The following is a 21963-nucleotide window of genomic DNA, read 5'->3' as shown; positions in this document are numbered from 1 at the left end:
TGAGTTTGTGATATGAAGTGAACTGGTGTCTCGGCTGAGTGACTGAGCGAGTTCATTCTCTCCAGTTTATTTTCTATACTAAGCATCATTTTAAGGTATTAGAATAAAACCAAATCCTAAATAAAATGATTACATCTGAAACTAGGAAACAAATGCAGTCTATATTTGCAGATTAAATTTAAGAATTAAATGAAATCAAATAAAAAGTAAGAACAGTAGATTCAGGTTACAAAACAAACATAACTCCATTCAGTTCTACAGTTTCATTCTACTGAATGTCCTCATCAGCTCTTTAAAGCTCTGTACTGAATGTTTAGTAGTGCTGAGGTTTGGGACGCAGCCCTTTATATCTGTTTTAAAGATTGACAGTCTGACGGTTTTGTAAACACAGAATCCCACAAACACACAATAATAAATAACACAGGAAAGAGTTGAGGACGTCAGGGGAGAAATCTCAAAATATTCATAATGACATTCATAATGACATAAAAAATCAACAATATAAAAGGACATTAAAGACAAATTATTCTATATGTCAGAGTTACACATAGATAAATAAGATGTGTGTGTGTGTGTGAGTGTGTGTGTGTGAGTGTGTGTGTGTGTGTGCGTGTGGTTCAGTATCTAGCAGGTTCCCCCTTTTTGCGTGTGTTCCTCTGTGTGTGTGTGTTCCTCCGTGTGTGTGTGTTTGTGTGTGTGTGCGTAAGTGTGTGTGAGTGTGTAAGTGTGTGCGCGTATGTGTGTGTGTAAGTGTGTGGGTGTGTAAGTGTGTGTATATGCATGTTTAAGAGTGTGTGCGTGTGTAAGTGTGTGTGCGTGTGGTTCAGTATCTAGCAATTTCCCCCTTTTTGCATGTGTTACTCCGTGTGTGTGTGTGTGTGTGTGTGTGTGTGTAAGTGTGTGTGTGTGTGTGTGTCTGTGTGTAAGTGTGTGTGTGTGTGTAAGTGTGTGTGTGTATCTGTGTGTGTGTGTGTGTGTGTGTCTGTGTGTAAGTGTGTGTGTGTGTGTAAGTGTGTGTGTGTGTCTGTGTGTAAGTGTGTGTGTGTGTAAGTGTGTGTTTGTGTGTGTCTGTGTCTGTGTGTAAGTGTGTGTGTGTGTAAGTGTGTGTGTGTGTGTGTATAAGTGTGTGTGTGTGTGTGTGTGTATATGTGTGTGTGTGTGTGTGTGTGTAAGTGTGTATGGTTCAGTATCCAGCAGGTTCCCCCTTTTTGCGCTTGTCAGAAATCGCATTAACACACTCATCTTCGTGTTTGGACACAGCGTTTACTGTGTTGTAGAAATATGATCGAGAGACGACGGTGTGGCCGAGTTGCTGCAGAGCCTTAATCACATCCTGGGAAAACACACACACACACACACACACACACACACACAGCAGTATGTGATATTTAAGTGTTAATAGCTGATGAATGAGTGTCTGTGGTTAACAGTATATTAGTTCATATCGTCGCTGTTGGGCGGAAACCTCGTATGTCCAAATTTGTTCACTTTCATATTTTTTCACATATCGATGCTATTGGTCAGTCCCCACGTGGGTCTGTTATTTTTACAAGTTATTAACCAATCTAAAGTCTTGAAAATAGCTTGAGCTCAAATCTCATAACTCCATTGGACACTTCACCTGTCCACCTCTTCCTCACTCCGTGTGAGAGCTTCACGACATATTTCTCCTCAAGAAGAGTCGCAACGAATCAACACGTCTTCTGAGGTAAATGTCTTCAAAACACTGGGCTCAAAGAAAAAAAAATCTTGACCCCCGCTAGTTCTGGTGCTCGTCTGAGGACAGGAATTTAGCACAAGACAATCCACTGCAACGCGGACTAAACCCTGTGTACTGCAGATAAGGTACGGCGTTTTTTTAATGTCCTGAAACATAACGGTTTTGGAGATACGAGGATTCTGCCCGACAGTGACAATATATAACAAGAGCAGATACATCAGAGAGACTGAGCTGCTTCACCAGAACCCCACAGTGTGTGTTGTGATGGAGCAGATACATCAGTGAGACTGAGCTGCTTCACCAGAACACCACAGTGTGTGTTGTGATGTTGTAATACCTGATTAAATGCCTTCTCAAATGAGAGTTCACTTTTTCCATCCACATACACGACAGGTGATGCAATGGAGTCTTTAAGAGTTTTCCCCAGCCACAGGTAATTCATCAGTGCCTGTGAATGAGGATCGGTTCACGTTCAGAACATAAAACACACACTACAGAGATGTTCAGAGGGATTAAATGGTCCTGACTCCATCACTTCCTGTCTCCTGCTTCACTAATGGTTTTTGGATCACTGACCTCGTTCCTCATGGTTCCTCATTTTCCTGCTGCTAATCTTCTTTATTCTCTGCTGTTTGTTAGCTCTTTTTATTCTCCTGAGACTTCTTCCTTTCTTGTTTTTATTTATTTCATTGTTTTCACAGAGTTTCTCATGTTCCATGCTACCGACTTTACAAAGATGTAATTCTAGTAGATTCTCGCAGCTCTACAGCGCCCCCTGGTTTATCTCTTTACTACATGCTGCTGTGTGGTGTGTTTTTCTTCTTCCTTCTTGGTTCTATTGTTTGTCACTGAGCCTTCGTGAGGTTGCCTGTTCCCTAATTTCACCATCACACCCTGCTCTCCCAATGCACTACTCAGGTGTTTGGTGTTTAATCTGTGATTTTATAAGGTGTTTAGTGTTTAGAGTTTAATCTGACCGTGGCCAAGCCCATGGTGATCATACTGCCTCCTGAAGCTCCGATTACCAGAGTGTGTTTTTCAAACGAGGAGTAGAGGATCACCGGCGCCATGGAGGAGGGTGGCTTCTCTCCTACACACACACACACGGAGGAGTTCAGGGTTAGGAATTAGGGTAATTATTGAGGGTTAGAAGTTAGTGTTTAGATGTTGGAGTCATGGGTGTGAGGGATCAGGGGTTGGTGGACAGTGGGGCTCACCTGGGTGAATGTGCTTTGTTCTGCCACAAAAGTCAGCGAGCTCGTTGTTCAGGAGGACTCCTGTGTTAGGAGATAAAACTCTGGAACCAAATCTACAGAGACAACATTACACACAAACACACACACACACACACACAATGACACAAACTGGAGGAGTCAAATTTAGGGGCCTCACTGAAACTCCTCTCAGTGTGTATTGTGTATTTGCTCTCACATGTGATTGATGGTGCTGGTGACGGACACGGCCATCCCGTCTTCAGCTAGCACAGAGATGTGTGTGGTTCCCTGAGTGTCAGGGTGTGGGTTGATGTTGTAGTACTGAGCATCATGGGTAATATTGCTGCTGATCAACAGCCTCACACGTTCAGCAAACTCCGCCCCAATCAGAGCGTGTGCTTCCTGTTCACAGACATTATTGTAATATCTTACAAATGTCAAAAAAACAAAAAACAAAGACAACAAATCTGAGAAAGTGAAATGAGAGCAGAAGATTGTAAAACATTACTATTTTTTTCTGGTACCAAGCTAATCAGAGACGGAGAGCTCCACATGGTCGGTCTGCACACCTTATCTGAGGAGAACTTTGGGTCTTTGATGAACTGCTTCAGTCCGTTAGCAAATTTGCACGCTTCGATGTAGCGGTGGTATGTTAGCACCCTCTCATCAACATGGATAGATGTTGGGTCCATTTTATAACCTGAAAACACACACAGGAAGTCAGAGTCATGGAGCTGTTCAGAGCTGAACTTGGTGTAAACAGTAGTGGTGTGTCTGACCCTCCATGACTTTGAGGATGAAGCTGAGCAAGGCTCCTCCTGCTGGTGGCGGAGGAAAGAACATCAGGTATTTATCCAAAGAAATAGTCCAGGCTTCTGATTCAGTCACGGTAAATGAGCTCAGATCCTCCAGTGTGAGACTTCCACCTTACACACATACACACACACACACACACACACACACACACACACAGTAAGTTGTCTCCTCATGCAGATGATGTGTGTTATTCTCTGCTCGTCTCATCACCTGCTGCCTGAACATCTCTCACGAGAGCCTGAGCAACGTCTCCTCTGTAAAACTCCTCAGCTCCACCATCTGCAATCTTCTGCAGCGTCTCAGTGAGTTTCACAAACTTCACAGTGTCTCCCTCCTTCATCAGTGTTCCGTTTGGGTACATAAACAACTGACTGAGAGAGGGGTGGAGGAGAAGGGAGGAGAAGGGGGGGAAGGGGGGGACTGAAAGTAAATCTACAGTGATCATGCTTTGTTTTAGAAAATGTGTTTCTGTCATTTAATGTGTTACACTTCACGTGTGTATATGTGTATCTGTGTGTGTTTGTGTCCGTGTATATGTGTGTGTGTATGTGTCTGTGTGTGTCTGTGTGTGTGTGTGTGTGTGTGTGTGAGTGGGTGTGTGTCTGGTACCTCAGTGCAGTCCGCTGTTCTTTTAAGACAGACAGATACTGGTGGAGCAATGGGGAGATTTTAACCCCCCTTTTGGCCAAACTAATCGTCGGCTCAAACAGACGTTTCCAGGGCAAACGACCGTACAGACGATGAGCACGCTCATAACCACGCAGTTCTCCAGGAACCCCAACCCAATGAACACCTAGAGACAGACAGACAGACAGACACAGACAGGCAGACAGATAAACACAGACATAAAGACAGACAGACAAACACAGACAGACAGACACAGACAGACAGAAAGACAGACAGACAGACAGTATAGACACAGACAGACAGAAAGACAGACAGACAGACATGCATATAGACACAGACAGAAAGACAGACAGACAGATAGACAGACAGACATGCATATAGACACAGACAGAAAGACAGACAGACAGATAGACAGACAGACATGCATATAGACACAGACAGAAAGACAGACAGACAGATAGACAGACAGACATGCATATAGACACAGACAGACAGACATATAGACACAGACAGACAGACAGACAGACAGAAAAACAGAGAAGGTAGAATGTAACATTTACTTACAAGAACACAACAGTCTACTGCAGACCTACAAATAACCCTGTAAAACTCAGTCTGTTATAAATGTTCTTAAAAATGATGTCTGCATTATGATTTTCACACTAAACACTGAATCCCTCTTCAACAGTCTGTACCATTTTATAACAACACGAAAACGTCAGTCTTCTGATGAGAATTGGTTGAATTTGCTACCAAGTTTAGGTGTTTATGTTTTTATGAATTTTTGATACTAGCTAGCAAATTATTATTAGCTGCTTATTTTGCTAATATTTTCCTGCCACCTTTTTTACACACATTTTTATTCACATATCAATTAAAAATACAGAGAAGTTCATATTTATTTACTACTAGCTGGCTAATATAATCTAGCTAGGATTTTGCTACAGAAAATCTATGCAAAATGTTTGAGTAAGGTGTGTGTGGTGTATGTGTGTGTGTGTGTGTGTGTGTGTGTAATGTGTGTGTAATGTGTGTGTGTGTGTGGTGTATGTGTGTGTTTGTGTGTGTGTGTGTGTGTGTGTAATGTGTGTGTAATGTGTGTGTGTGGTGTATGTGTGTGTTTGTGTGTGTAATGTGTGTGTAATGTGTGTGTGGTGTATGTGTGTGTGTGTGTGTGTGTGTGTGTGTCTGTGTGTGTAATGTGTGTGTAATGTGTGTGTGGTGTATGTGTGTGTTTGTGTGTGTGTGTGTGTGTGTGTAATGTGTGTGTAATGTGTGTGTGTGTGTGGTGTATGTGTGTGTGTGTGTGTGTGGGTGTGTGTCTGTATGTGTAATGTGTGTGTAATGTGTGTGTGTGGTGTATGTGTGTGTTTGTGTGTGTGTGTGTGTGTAATGTGTGTGTAATGTGTGTGTGGTGTATGTGTGTGTTTGTGTGTGTGTAAGAGAGAGAGAGAGAGAAAGAATGAGATGTGGAGTGAAGTTGCAAAGGATTATCGCAAAAAGGAACATAACTCAATTCCTATAAGGAAACAGAGTGAGGTTAAACAGGCTAGAAGAGAAAAGCGCAAAATAAAAAAAGACTGAAAAAGCTACAGGAAAAGATACGAAATAGATGAAAACCTGATTAAGAGAGAGACCCTATAGTGGAGGAGGAACTTAAACATTAATATAAAATAAAATGTTCCTGACAAATGAAGACATCACGAATCAGACACTGTACCTAGAGACAGTTGGAAAAAGCATGAAGACCCTGATGAAGAAGATCGAACTTCGTTAAGTTTTATTTTTCACAAGTTCAGTAGAACTCTGAAGCGTTGTATAACCCTGATATAACCTTTCAGAATGTAAGGTAATGTACGGTTTGTGTGTGTGTGTGTGTGTGTGTGTGTGTGTGTGTGTGTGTGTGCAGTAGTGATGTACCAGTAACATTGGAGCACTCAGAGAGCAGATCTGCTTTAAACTTCCTTGGTGTTGTTTCCCGTGCGTTAATGACCTTCACTTTACCTGGTAACAGAGTGGAAAAGGGGAATAAATTTTAACACAGAACAATCGATAACAAGAAGAAAGACTTTAGTGTAGAATTACAGAATATAGAGTTAGGAACGTTTTAAAACCAGAGATGTTGTAGTGTAAACTCTAGTGACTCAATCAGAAATCTGTGTCTCACCCGTGTGTCACCCGTGTCTCACCTGTGTCCCACCGGTGCCTCACCTGTGTCTCACCCATGCCTCACCTGTATCTCACCTGTGTCTCACCTGTGCCTCACCAGTGTATCACCCGTGTCTCACCTGTGTCTCACCCGTAGCTCAACCGTGTCTCACCCGTGCCTCACCCTCACCTGTGTCTCACCCATGCCTCACCTGTGTCTCACCCATGCCTCACCCTCACCTCACCTGTGTCTCACCCGTGCCTCACCCTCACCTCACCTGTGTCTCACCCATGCCTCACCTGTGTCTCACCCGTGCCTCACCCTCACCTCACCTGTGTCTCACCCATGCCTCACCTGTGTCTCACCCGTGCCTCACCCTCACCTCACCTGTGTCTCACCCATGCCTCACCTGTGTCTCACCTGTGTCCCAGCTGTGTTTCTGTACTTCAGTGCTGTATATTTTATACAGTGTAGTGGAAATTTTAAATATCATGAGTGTTATGTGTGATTTCATGGTAAATTCTGTGTGTCAGACTGGAAATGTCCCTGTCATAAACATTCCTACCACAAATGCCCCTGCCATAAGAGTCCCTGCCATAAACATTCCATGTGTTAAAAAGATTGGAACTTTAGGGGCGTGTTGGTGCACCTGCTTGATAAGATCTGACCTTACTGAGGTGACTGAGAGGTCACATAAACACAAGCACATACACATACCAACACACAACACACACCAGGTTACACAACACACACCTAGGGTACAAAAGGGAGAGCTGACTCACTAATCTTGACTCGACACTCTACACTGTATGGAAGACGCCTTTTACTGCAGCAAAATAAATACCATCTTTACTTCTTTGCTTTTACCACCAACTCGGAGTCTGAGTGTGTTTTTATATGTAGATCAAAAATGCCACCAGAACGGTTTAAAGAATTTTGTATAAGTCACAACACAGATATAGAACAGATCTCTAACTCAGTTATTTGTTCCTCCCCCTCAAACTGCTCCTTTAATCTCTCCAGTTCTGTTAGACTGGAAATCGACTGTAATACTGTGAGAAAGGCCTGAAATCCTGTGACGTCTGACACATAACTGATGATTAAACTTCTGCATTACAGAATAAATCCATCTCCATGTTACAGACCAGTGAATAACACCATGCTGCCCTGTAGCACAGACCAACCTTTTCCTTTTACTCTTACCGGTTTTCTCCCTGATGGTGAATATTACTCCTCCCCCAAGGCCCATACTTTGGGGATTTATTACTGATGTACATATTAGAGCAGCTATAGCGCCATCTACAGCTGAACCTCCAGAGCGCAGGACATCACTGAGAGAAAAAAAAACAGAGAGACTTATGGGATCAGGACTTTATAAGAGCTTGAGTTTCAATGATGATGATGATGATGGTTTGTGTGTGTGTGTGTGTGTGTGTGTGTCAGGAAACAATTACGAAGACATGAGTGAGTCATAAAACCTTTATCAGTGTAAGTGACCACATAATGGAGACCACACTGTCAGGAAAAAAAAAAAAATATTGAGTGTGGGATGAAAATGGACAAACACTCAACCGAGTAGACGAATAAACGCTAATTGATCTATTTACAAATGAAAGCACCAGATCGTTCATATTTCACTAAACCCTCACTAATGCACTGTAAGGTTGTTAGAGCATGAGAGTCACTTCCTCCATCATTCTCCACTGTACAGCAGAACATTTTACGCCACACGGCTGTTAGTTTCTGGACTAGTGATCAGGTGATGATTAGTTCTGTAGAACAGAAGCTCTGACTGTAGCGCAGATTTATATTAAATTCCTCAAACCCTAAAATAGAGCAAGTCTGATCAAGTGTCGATTGTGTGAGATGTTCTTCAAATAAGTGAAAAAATTCATTAATGAACATAAAACACACACACACACACACACACACACACAATTATAAAGAGCAAACGGAGGAGGAGAGGAAGAGGACACAATACAAACTGTCTGTAATGAAATTAAGGATTTTTCTTCTTCTTCTCATCGGTCATGTGTTTAGTGCAGAAACGAGTCACTGGTGAAAAGATCACGAGAGCCGGGAATTCAGCCCACGGCTTTTATCCTGTAATGTATCATTACGGAAACTGTTTTTAAATGGCATCAATTTTGTGTCCACTTATTGCTTTATTTTTGTTCATTTGCATGTTTAACGCCATTAAAGTGTCCATTAGATAAAAACCTCATACACTAATTATTAATTCATTAGCAGCAGATGCAGGACATAAAGCTACACTAGCAGATCCATGTGTTATGAGATGTGGCATGTCAGTGAGTCTAACAGCTTCCTAATGTGAGACGTGTGTTGCATAAGTATAGTGTTGCTATCACTACAACGGGTTAGTGTTAAATACATGCAGGAGCAGCACAGGTGGGGTGACTGAGACTCTATTACACTTTATTACACTAAGTCATTTCCCCCACTTCAGTATCCTGAACGCACTTCACTAGACTATTGTGAATTAATGGATTATAGTGTGTGTAGATTCCTGACATTACATCTCACTTTCACTTCAAGTCCATGTAGAAGTCTTAAGGGGGTCAATACTTATGAAAATCTTAAAAAAGTGGAAAAAGCAAGTGAAACTGGAACTTGCTTTACTTGTTACTGCTGGGTTTTAAACACCAAGCTCAGTGTGAATTTGAGGAACTGAACCCTGAGCAGGACGACGCTCAGCACCAACACGGCGGCTGGTGTTAAGTAGAATTAATTCGTCCAGTATTAACACCATTAACACCAGGTTACTAACACAACAGCTGCCTTTCAAACCAGATGTGTTTATTATTTAGTTTACTTTGTTATGAGCTGAATGTATTTTATTCTGTCTTAAATGTTCAGTATGATCAGTGTTTAATTAACATCTTAATGCTTTTGTTCAGGCTTTAAATTCCAGCTAATGTGTTTTTTTTTTTTCATTGCTGATGGTTATTTACACCACGCTAAGCTTCACCTTCACCTCTTCATCATCAGAAGATTAACACACACTCACTCTACACTGAACACCACAAAGCAACACAACACAACACTTCCTGCTTAAAAAACTGATACTGATACTGAATCTTTTTGCACACACACACACACACACACACACACACACACACACACACACACACAACACAACACTTCCTGCTGAAATAACTAACAGTTTCAGGCGTGTCATGACGTGACTCTCATGTGAAGAACAGGCTGCTATTTATTAGGATGATAATGAATTAAATATCAATCTAAAAGTCTTAATTCTATGAGATTTCTTTGTGCATAAGATAAAGGATCAAAGTATTTCAGAGCAGAAATGAACATTTTTAATCACGCTGCACTGTAAAGAAGGTTAGAAATAAATTATTTTTATTATTTTTTATTTAATTATTATTATAGAAATAAATCTTTTATGACATTTTAAAAAATCATCCATTTCTGAAAGAATTATACAGCAGGAAACTTTTTCTGTACGCACACACACACACACACACACACACACACACTCACCGGCCGATGCTGGAGCAGATTTGTGAGTCTGCAGCCACAGCTGCTTTCCTGAACATCCCCCGGTTACACTCATGTGACTCAGGGGACTTTACTGTACAGACGATGATGAGGATGAGGATGAGAACGATGAAGATTACAGCGAAACACACACCTGCTCGCAGGCGATCCTTCCTCCTGCGGGGCATGTCTGCGATGTGACACACACCAACACACGACTAACATCAAACACACTGCCCAGGGACGAGCCACGCCCCCTTTGTGTACATATGCAAATGAGTAGGAACTAGCAGAATACTTTTTGTTTGCCCTCCTGTTTTACATATGCTGTTGATAACCTAATCATCCCACGAGCACACACACACACACACACACACACACACACACACACAAACACACACACAAACACAAACGCACACACACAAACACACACAAACACACACAAACGCACACACACACACACACACACAAACACACACACACAGTACAGCAACATGAAATGCTATGTTACTGTCAGTGAGAAAAACAACAGGATTTTTAATCAAACAGAATTTACTAGCGGGTCACGGTGTCTTAGTGGTTATCACATTCGTCTCACACCTCCAGGGTCGGGGTTCGATTCCCACCTCCACCTTGTGTGTGTGGAGTTTGCATGTTCTCCCCGTGCCTCAGGGGTTTCCTCCGGGTACTCCGGTTTCCTCCCCCGGTCCAAAGACATGCATGGTAGGTTGATTGGCATCTCTGGAAAATTGTCCCTAGTGTGTGATTGTGTGAGTGAATGAGAGTGTGTGTGTGTGCCCTGTGATGGGTTGGCACTCTGTCCAGGGTGTATCCTGCCTTGATGCCTGATGACACCTGAGATAGGCACAGGCTCCCCGTGACCCGAGGTAGTTCAGATAAGCGGTAGAAGAAGAATTTACTAGCACTAAATGGAAAAAGATGCAGATGTTTGTGCAAAACGTTGCTGAGAAACACCGAGCTGAGGAATCTTCATTAATACATGTTTATTAAAAGGAATGTAAAGGTGTGGCTGCTGTGAAGAAAAGTCCAAGCTCTGGTATCATGTGTTGTTCTGGCTGAGGCTGAAATGTTCTGTGGGAAGAAGCTCCTACTGTTCACTGAGAGAAGTGTCCTGCTGGTCAGATGGCTGGTCTTTACTCTTGGTCCAGCACCGCTTGCTGTAGATAGACTGCAGTTCAGGAAGCCCAGTGTGGATGATATGCTCAGCTGATCACACCACCCTCTGGAGAGCCACATGAGCAGAAGCTCTTTAGCACTTTAGATAAATGCCATGACAGATTCTGCTGGAAATGAACTCAGAGCCCTCAGTAACTGTCCACTGGATAAGAGAGTCTGCTAAATCCACTGGGGTTCTGTTGATCCTCTCCTGCTTCATGCTGAAGTCCACCGTCAACTCCTTTGTCTTGCTGATGTTCAGGAGAAGGTTGTCCTCTTGCTACCAGTTCTTAATTAACTCTTATTTAATTAATTTTTCACTCATTCCTGCAGTAACTGGATTAATGAAATGATTTAAAACAATATTTTAAAGAATGGCTTTAGTTTTAATTTTATAATTTATAAAATTATTATAATGAAGTGAAATGTGAACAGATATTTTACAGACACGTTAAACTTAAACATGCATTTTAATGGCTATAAGATGTAGGACATTCTGTCAGTAGGACATTCAGTCAGTAGGACATTCTGTCTCTGTGTGATCTCTAATTTAGTGCAGTGTTCAGGTCAGTAAACAGATATGGTGTTAATACCTGGATGGTTTACTCAATACCCGAGAAATGAAAGTTTTACTAAACACAAGTGAACATTACTGAATATTACTGAACACTACTATACATTACTGAATATTGCTGAACACTACTAAACATTACTGAACACTACTAAACATTACAAAACTGAACATTACTGAATATCATAAACATTACTGAACATTACTAAACATTACTGAATATTACTAACATTACTGAACTACTGAACATTACATTACTAATCATTACTAAAAATTACTGAACACTACTAAACGTTACTGAACATTACTGAATATCTCTGAACATTACTAAACATTATTAAACACTTCTGAACATTACTGAACACTACTAAACATTACTAAGCACTACTGAACACTACTAAACATTACTTTACTGAACATTACTGGACATCACTAAACATTATTGAACACTACTGAACATTACTGAAACACAACTAAACATTAATAACAGTAATAGTGTGTATTATGGTGATTGATCATTGCTGAACATTGCTAAATATTACTGAATATTACTGAACATTACTAAACATTACTGAACACTACTAAACATTACTGAACACTACTAAACATTGCATTACTTAATATTACTGAATATTACTAAACGTTTCTGAACACTACAAACATTAATGAACATTACTGAACACTACTGAACATTACATTACTTAATATTACTGAATATTACTAAACATTTCTGAACGTTACTAAACATTACTGAATATTACTAAACATTACTGAACATTAATGGACACTGCTAACCATTACATTACTTAGCATGACTAAACACTACTGAATATTACTGAAGACTACTAAACATTACATTATTGAAAATTACTGAACATTCTTCAATATTACATTACTGAACACTACTGAACATTATATGTATATATACCACACCAACAAATACACAAACCAACATTTCCACGTTAGTGACGTGTTGTGAGTCGATAGCGAGCTGGTTGTGACGTCAGAGGGCAGGTCACGTGCTCAAACCCGGAACTAAGTCCCTGTAGTAAATAATAATCTACCAAAACATTCACTTTTACTCACAAACAGCTGATTAATCGTAGAAAAATGCATGTAGTTTCGCCCCTAACACTTTACACACACAGCGTTGTAGTTCAGCTTTAACACACACACCACAGTGTAAATAAAGTGATGTTTATCTGTATAAAAACTACAGCCGCCATTTTATATCAGTTGTTTCCAGCCTCGGTAACGTGCGCGAGGCGTAAACACAAGTTTACACGTTATTATCTCCGTGTCATAAACATCCCCGTGCAACTGTAAACATTTATAAACCAACATGGTGGTATGACGTCAGCCACGACGTGTCAAACACAGTCCTGCTGCTTCTGTTATATGTTTTAATCCTCACGTCTCGGTGGAAAAGGCTCCTGCGCGCAATGCATCATGGGATTTGTGGTTCTTGACCAGGGAGTCGCTTTATTCGGGGCTGGTTTGGTGTGTGCGGACGTGTGCGTGTTTCTCCTGCGGTGGTTCATCACGCAGAGCTGATGATTTAAACACTCGGATTATCCCTGAGACAGCGCTGATAGTCACAGACAGTGTGTACAACGGGTTAGTGTTAAATACATGCAGCAGCAGCACAGGTGGGGTGTCTGAGACTCTATTACACTTTATTACACTGTACACTAATGTCTTATTCATGTATTATACACTAAAGACACGTGCTTTCTATTATTATTATTATTATTATTATTATTATTATTATTATTATTATTATTGGTGGTAGTAATGATCATAGCTGATTGATGACTGTGTGTGTGTGTGTGTGTGTGTGTGTATGTGTATGTATGTATGTGTGTGTATGTGTGTGTGTGTGTCAAACCAAACCAAATCAAATTTTATTTGTCACATACACGTGTGTGTATGCATATTTGTTTGTGTGTGTGTGTGTTTGTGTGCACAGACTGCAGAAAAGCTCCATCTCTCTCTCTCTCTCATTCTCTCTCTCTCTCTCTCTCTCTCTCACTCTCTCTCTCTCTCACGCTCTCTCTCTCTCCCTCCATTGGCTGCCCTGTTAATGGAGGACAAATGACAGAGCTCTGTCCATAGGGCAACGAGACGGACTGACACCGGTAAAGATGAGGGGAGAAAGAGTGATGGAGTGAAAGAGGAAGAGAAAAAAAAGGTGGAGGAGAACAAGAGGATGGGAAGAGGCAATAAAGGAGATTTAGATTAAGGGAGGAAAACAAGTAGATAAAGAAAAGAGTGGAAAGATGGACAGAGGGCTAATGATTGAGAGAGAGTGAAGGGAAAACAAATGATAGATGAGAGGACAAGTGAGAAAGAAATGGTGAAGATATGGAGGAGAGATGGATAGAGAATATGATGGATAAAGGGGAAAGATTGAAAAGAGAGAAGGAGCAAACTAGATGAAGTGAATGGTTAGAAAAAAGATAAGAAGCATTTGAAGAGAAAAAGGGGAATAGAATTCAGGATAAAGGTCAAAGTGTGAGATGGAACAAGAGACAGACAGGAGGAGAGAGAGACAGACGCGTGTGTATGTGAGAGAGAGAGAGAGAGAGAGACAGCCGTGTATGTGTGTGAGAGAGAGAGAGACAGACATGTGAGAGAGAGAGACAGACATGTGAGAGAGAGAGAGAGAGAGACAGACGTGTGTGTGTGAGAGAGAGAGAGACAGAGAGACAGCCGTGTATGTGTGTGAGAGAGAGAGAGAGAGAGAGAGAGACAGACATGTGAGAGAGAGAGACAGACATGTGAGAGAGAGAGAGAGAGAGACAGACGTGTGTGTGTGAGAGAGAGAGAGACAGACATGTGAGAGAGAGAGAGACAGACGTGTGTGAGAGAGAGAGAGAGAGACATGTGAGAGAGAGACAGACGTGTGTGTGTGTGAGAGAGAGAGAGAGAGAGAGAGAGTTTGATCATGACTCATGGTTTTACACAGTACATTGCGGAGGTGTGCACAACAACTGAATTTCAAATGCCTCTCCACAGTCGTGTGTGTGAGAGAGAGAGAGAGAAAAGGGGGAATAAGTGTGTGTTCATTATTAAAGCTGAAATTTAGGCAAAAATAAAAGGTTCCTGAGGTGTTTGGTGACTTCCATTTGTTTTATGTATGATGCTAATGTTGTTAGCAAAACATAGGAAAACATCTGTTTACTGAAACGCTTTAGTGTAAATCTCTGAGTTTAGGGCTCTGTGATGTCTCTCTCTCTCTCTCTCTCACACACACACACACACACACACACACACACACACACACAAACACACAGGATGCTTACGATGCTAAACTTTTAGTTAGCTCTAAAACATTCTCATCAAACTCTTTATTTTATTGCACACAGACACCTGAGCAGAGACACAGAGTTTTGTTTCACATCATTTTGTCTTCGTTTTTTTCTGTTTAACAACTCACAGAAAATCTCAGAGGAAAAACAAAAAAGCTTTGATTCACTTCCTGCAGTGAGTCGATTCAGAGTCAGATCACTTTCTTACTACAGTTAATTAGACAGTGTTTTCCTAAAGAAGGGCAGCAGGTGGAGGAGAACAAGCCACGGTTTCGTTTAAACGGACAAAATACTGTATACATTGGTTGCCATTGGTTACGGTGGTAGTTTCTGGATTTCTGTGCTGAAGAAGCGAACTTCAGACACTGTCTCAGCTCATCGATTACATTTGGGGACATTGTGAAGGTTTTATTTTTATCTGGATTTTTCCTCAAACAGCAGTGTGTGGGTGGTGTAGGAACAGCACTGAGTGTGTGTGTGCGCGTGTGTGTGTGTGTGTGTGTGTGTGTGTTCTGTCACTTTAAAATGTGTGTCATTTCTCCTCCAGGTGCACTGTGGTGAAATCCTAAAGTACCTGGAGCCACACACACACACACACTTCTCCAGCTCCAGCATGAACACACACCTCAGAACATCAGAGAGAAGATTGGATGCTCTACCTGGTGTGTCTGATTGACAGATCCCATACTGAGAGGTTCAGAGTGTGTGTGTAAGATGGATTGGATGCGGGACTGGGTGCAGGCTGTGCGTGAGTGTGAGGGCGGGGCTTTAGGGACGGTGCTCTGTTTAGCTCTGCTCTTTATCTGGTACTGTTACCGTGTGGGTTGTGAAAATGCCTCCTACACGCCCGAGTCTCGCTCCAGCCCACCCGAACTCTCATCCACAAAACTCCGCCCTACACTGGGTGGAGTCAGAACAGGGGGCGGGACCAATGAGGAGGAGTTGAATGGCTTTGCGTACTGTCAGTCTCCCGAGTGTTTCCGCTGCTCGCGGCCTGGTGACGGGTTTAACCAACGACTTTACCACAACCTACAGGACTACGCTAAACGCTACACGTGGGCAGGTCAGTGTGTGTGTGTATGTGTGTGTGTATGTGTGTGTATGTGTTTGTGTGTGTATGTGTTTGTGTGTGTGTGTGTGTATGTGTATGTGTGTGTGTATGTATGTGTGTTTGTGCGTGTTTGTGTGTGTGTATGTTTGGGTGTGTTTGTGTGTGTGTGTGTATGTGTGTGTGTATGTGTGTATGTGTGTGTGTATGCGTTTGTGTGTGTATGTGTGTATGTGTGTGTGTATGTGTGTGTGTGTATGTGTTTGTGTGTGTGTATGTGTGTGTGTTTTTGTGTGTGTGTGTATGTGTGTGTATGTATGTATGTGTGTTTGTGTGTGTGTGGCTTTGTGTGTGTGGGTTTGTGTGTGTGTGTGTGTGTGTGTGTTTGTGTGTGTGCATATGTGTATGTGTGTTTGTGTGTGTGTATATGTGTGTTTGTGTGTGTATGTTTGTGTGTATATGTGTGTGTTTGTGTGTGTGTATGTTTGTGTGTGTGTATATGTGTGTTTGTGTGTGTATGTTTGTGTGTGTGTATATGTGTGTTTGTGTGTGTATGTTTGTGTGTGTGTATATGTGTGTGTTTGTGTGTGTGTATAAGATACAGGATAAATACTAGCTTTTATTTTTATATATAATTAATATTATATAATTAATATAATATTATTAAGAAGTTTGAAATGAACTTTGATGTGTTTATTGAACGATTTTACACTTATGAAGTTTATATATTTAACAGTAGAATGTGTTGTTTCTGAATGCAGGTATGGGGCGTGTGCATAAAGGTGTGCGTGAACAGGACCGCTATCGTCTGTGCAATCGTCCGTCCATCCAGAAGGCGGAGGTGTTTTTCCTGCCTGATCTGCCATCGGCTCCGTTTTTCTCCCGTGACGCGCAGAAGCACGACGTGGAGCTTTTAGAGAGAAGTTTTCCTGCTCTGTTGGCTGAGTTTGAGAGTGTGTACCGTACGCCGCCGCCCCTCGCACCCGGGTGGAAGACTAACAGCACGCCGCGGGGACACTGGTGGACCTTCTACCTGGTGAACCAGGGCACAACGCTGGCGCTGAACGCTCGCCGCTGCCCGCGCACGTGGAGGGTCCTGGGACAACTACGCACCTTCATCGCCAACAACGTGTTCGGAAATGCCTGCTTCTCCGTCCTCAGCCCCGGAGCTGCCATCACCGAGCACTACGGACCCACCAACGTCCGGCTGCGCTGCCACCTGGGTGAGGATTACGCCGTGTGTGTGTTTGAAAGCAGGGACAGAGAGAAAAAGTGTGTTAGTGGATCAGCTGTAGTTTGAGTTCATGCTCAAAATGTGTGTGAGAGAAAGAGAGTGAAAGTGTGTTACTGGTTCACTTGTACAACCTAGTTTTGGGGTCAATGATTTATTATATAAACATACTACGTTAACGTTTTATCACACACACACACACACACACACACACACACAGCAAGAGGCAGATAAGCGATTGGCTACAGAGAAGTCAGTATGTATGTCACAATACTGTGTGTATTTATCAGGAGATTCATCTGTGTGTGATGTATTTGTATATGATTGTGTGAATTGATGTGCAGCTCTGTGTGTGTGTATCGTGTGTATGATGTGTGTGTGTGTTCAGGGCTGAAGGTTCCTCCTCACTGTGAGCTGGTGGTAGGTGGGGAGCCTCAGTGTTGGTCTGAGGGAAACTGCCTGCTGTTTGATGACTCGTTCCTTCACACAGCCTTTCATGATGGTGAGACACAAACAGACACCAGTGACATCACACAGCACAGCTTACCCACAATGCACTGCTAACCTCTGTGTGTGTGTGTGTGTGTGTGTGTGTGTGTGTGTGTGTGTGGTTGTGTGTGATCAGGAAGTCTAGAAGACGGACCTCGTGTCGTGTTCATGGTGGATTTGTGGCATCCGAACGTGGCAGCGGCTGAGAGACAGGCGCTCGACTACATCTTCACTCCGGGACGCTGAGACGGAGCGAGAGATGGAGATAGAGAGCGATGGATGTATGGAGAAAGAGACGGATGGAACGAGGGATGGAGAGAGATACAGATAGATGAGTAATAACAGTGAAGTGAAGCTGATAACTTAGACATTTTACTGTACATAAGTGTTTCCTTATGGAGTGTCACAGTTCAGTCTCTCCTGACATGAGAGAGAGAGAAAGAGAGAGGGATGGACAGAGTCAGTGATGGACAGAGAGACAGAGGAGAGAGGAATAAGATCATAAGAGGGATGAGTCACAGAGCAGTGAGACAGAACTTGAAAAGTGGAATGACATTTTTATGTACATAGATTTTCACAAATCAGCTTCTATAAGAAAAGAACAAATTGAGAAGAAGGAGAGAGGGATGGAGAGAGGGATGGAGAGAGGGATGAGAGAGGGATGGATTGATCTATAGATAGAATGCAAACATCTTAAAGCACATTTTTTTTGCCTATTTGGATTTCGTGATGTGTCGAAAACGAGTAACAGTGCAGAGAGGTGGACAAACCAAACAACACATTTTTATGGACAGATTTTTACGTTCACTCTCGTCAAAAGAAGGAGAGAGGGAGAGAGAGAATCTGAGAGAAATCATTAGATGGAAAAAGTGGAAGTGTGAGCAGAAATGTTTACTGATGATGCCTCATGGTCCCGTTGATAAAGGTAGAAGTGGATAGACAGAAAGAGGAGGGGATGAAGAACAGGATCTGTCAGAGGACAGACAGTGGAGCTGGACATCAGGACACAATTAAACACACGGAGCTCACACACAAGAGAGAAAGCATCATCACTCGTTTACTGCTTTTATCTTCAGCAAACACTTTATGTTTAAATGAATAATGTGTCCACTCATAGAGATATTTAAAACAATCTGTATAAAAGATTTCCCTTCAGCACAAAAAATGGTTTTGAAAATCTCTGTTCACATAAAACCCAGACGTGATTTAAAAAATAAACTGTTTCATCAGAACCTAAAGGAGAACATTAGAACATGACCAAATAAAAAACATACACCTATGATACAGTGAGGCTGAGGAGGAACTAATGTGTTCTACTGAGAAATCAAACTGAAAACACCTTAAATAAGAACAGAAGAGTCAGAAAACCTTCATAACACCTTCATAACATGTTCATAACACCTTCATAATATGTTCATAACACCTTAATGACATGTTCATAACACCTTCATAACATGTTCATAGCACCTTAATGACATGTTCATAACACCATCATAACATGTTCCTAACACCTTAATGCCATGTTCATAACACCTTCATAATATGTTCATAACACCTTAATGACATGTTCATAACACCTTCATAATGTGTTCATAACACCTTAATGACATGTTCATAACACCTTCATAATGTGTTCATAACACCTTAATGACATGTTCATAACACCTTCATAATATGTTCATAACACCTTAATGACATGTTCATAACACCTTCATAACATGTTCATAACACCTTAATGACATGTTCATAACACCTTCATAACATGTTCATAGCACCTTAATGACATGTTCATAACACCTTCATAACATGTTCATAACGTGTTCATAACACCTCGAGTGAACAAGTTCAGGTTCGCTCTGTGAAGCTTATAAAAAATCCACCTTTTCATTCTGCTGTCTCTGTGAACAGACGATCAAAACCCAGAGAAAAGACTACATCTGTGTACGTGTGAGCAAGTATTCAAAATATTCAACTGTATTAGACATGATAAATAATCTAATAATAGATAACTAACTGTGTCACTGCAGTAAAACCAACTAACAAACAATTCCACATGCAGCCACAGAAAACCACTGAAGTGAAGAACATGAAGGGTTTAGTGTTCCGATAAAGATGACTGGGGACCATGAGGAAAAAGAGAGAAGCAGAGAGATACAGAGAGAGAGACAGAGACAGAGAGAGAGAGAGAGAGACAGAGAGAGAGAGAGACAGAGAGAGAGAGAGAGAGAGAGACAGAGAGAGACAGAGAGAGAGACAGAGAGAGAGAGAGAGAGACAGACAGAGAGAGAGACAGAGAGAGAGAGAGACAGACAGAGAGAGAGAGAGACAGAGAGAGAGAGACAGAGGAAGAGATGGAGAGAGATGTCTGAGGTGAACAATATTTCTTGCACATGTTCTGTATATAAATGTTTACAGATCAGATCCAGTCTAAGTGTTTATTACAGGTACAGGACAGGGTGTACAAACTTATGAAATTGTGAGCATTAACGCTGCACGTTTTTCAACACTCTGGCGTGTGACTGAATATAAAGTGTACATATATCTGAAAAAAATATAAAGTGTATTTTTCTCTGTGTCATGAAGAAAGTAAACAAACGGCACAGTGACAGATGTTAATGACGCGTTAATGAAGTTCTTAAAGTGTTTATAACGTGTTTATACAGCGGTGGGTGTCATTTAAAGACTGTGTTATAATTCTAGATTTAACACTTGCTCCACTTCCCTTTGGCGCCATCCAAAATCACACACTATATTCTTGCACACTTGATTATTTACACAAAATAATTACTGAACACAATTTAGACTTGTCCACAATTAGCACAAAAGCTAGTCAGTGTGCTAGTTGTTTAGCTAGCTGTTCAAATGTACAAATACCTTTGGTCACTTTAAATACATTTCCTAATAATAATAATAATGTTAGATTTAGCAGTTAGCTGCCATGCTAGTTGAACTAGTGAGGTCCAGTAGGGAAGTGGACAAACGTCATTGAAACATGGGAGCAGATTGTGAAAGAAATCATGCGCTAAAGCATGAGCAACAATCATAACCTGCTTTTTAACTTTCTTATTAATAAAATACTCGCATTATTTTAGCGTCAGTTTCAGGCGCTTCGTATTTCTAATCGTGTTCACATAAAACTCACTGTGGAAAGACGACGCTTAGAACAAACAGGATGTTATTATGGGTCACAGACTGGCTAATGACTGAGGCTAGTCAGTTAGCATTGACCTCGGATCTATCGGTAAACTGTCTGATAAAGACGTCTTGTGGCTAAAACTGCACTGTAATTATACTTAGCATCCACCTCTAACAGGATTGATGTAATCCGCCTTATATATAAAACCCTTAAACAGCTGTGTGCTGTGATACAGATAGTGATGAAGTTGTGAACGCTGCACCATGTGAATCTTCTCGTGAACATCGTGACACGCGACTGTATTTGAACGCAGCACATCTTGTACAGAAGCACATTTTAAAGTTTACAGTAAAGATATAAACAAAAACAAGTTTCAGCTCATTTCAGACGCTTCAGTAGTTTAATGGCTTCGTTCTGTGCTACTCCTACATTCCTTTTATGAGAACCCGAGCCGATCGGGACGCGTCGTATCGTAATCGGTGGCTTTTTTCTAGCGTCAAGTGATTTTTGCAACCGACTGTGTGACGGATTAATGCCATGTTCTGAAATTCTGTGTTTCCTAGATGTGATTTTTGCTACGGCTGAGTGATGATGTGTGTTTAATAAAGAGCCGGTTGTACAAACTTGTGTGTGTGTGAGTGTTCATTGTCAGAGTGTACACACACCATCATGACTGTGTGAATATTTAAGCCACTCTGATGCCCTCTAGTGGTGGACAGCGGTACAATTATTATTATTATTATTATTATTATTATTATTATTATTATTATTATTATTAATACCTCTTCAGCGTTAAAACACTTACCCTAACCCATTATAACCCGTTATAAATCATTATGGTTATGGGGGGGAAAGTGTAAAAATTATTTCTCATAAATTTGATCAGTTTCAGAGGAGAAAACACTAAAATATGTGGTTGTATTTACCAGCTCAAGGCTCTTCCTCCTCCTCCT

The 21963-nt window shown here is 41.4% G+C and overlaps 2 protein-coding genes across 2 annotated transcripts; one reads left to right on the top strand and one right to left on the bottom strand.

Annotated features, from left to right (window-relative positions):
- Positions 1 to 142: 142 nt before the first annotated feature.
- On the bottom strand, positions 143 to 10256 carry ggt5a (gamma-glutamyltransferase 5a). Its single transcript, XM_060881046.1, has 12 exons — positions 10052 to 10256; positions 7730 to 7857; positions 6298 to 6381; positions 4360 to 4543; positions 3961 to 4121; positions 3714 to 3860; positions 3504 to 3634; positions 3152 to 3336; positions 2938 to 3029; positions 2698 to 2810; positions 2058 to 2168; positions 143 to 1333 (listed from the first exon to the last, which is right to left on the bottom strand). Exons 1-12 carry the CDS (start codon positions 10234 to 10236, stop codon positions 1184 to 1186), a joined length of 1671 nt encoding a protein of 556 aa, XP_060737029.1. The 5' UTR covers positions 10237 to 10256; the 3' UTR covers positions 143 to 1183.
- A 2845-nt stretch (positions 10257 to 13101) lies between these two features.
- asphd2 (aspartate beta-hydroxylase domain containing 2) lies at positions 13102 to 21633 on the top strand. The gene is made up of 5 exons (XM_060880770.1): positions 13102 to 13444; positions 15654 to 16169; positions 16916 to 17377; positions 17774 to 17887; positions 18011 to 21633. The coding sequence occupies exons 2-5, from the start codon at positions 15821 to 15823 to the stop codon at positions 18118 to 18120; spliced, it is 1035 nt and encodes a 344-aa protein (XP_060736753.1). The 5' UTR covers positions 13102 to 13444; positions 15654 to 15820; the 3' UTR covers positions 18121 to 21633.
- Positions 21634 to 21963: the final 330 nt, after the last annotated feature.

Source organism: Tachysurus vachellii, chromosome 11, assembly GCF_030014155.1.
Source record: "Tachysurus vachellii isolate PV-2020 chromosome 11, HZAU_Pvac_v1, whole genome shotgun sequence".
NCBI lineage: Eukaryota > Metazoa > Chordata > Actinopteri > Siluriformes > Bagridae > Tachysurus > Tachysurus vachellii.
Note: the sequence above shows the minus strand (reverse complement) of the source record. Positions and strands in the feature narration are given on the sequence as shown.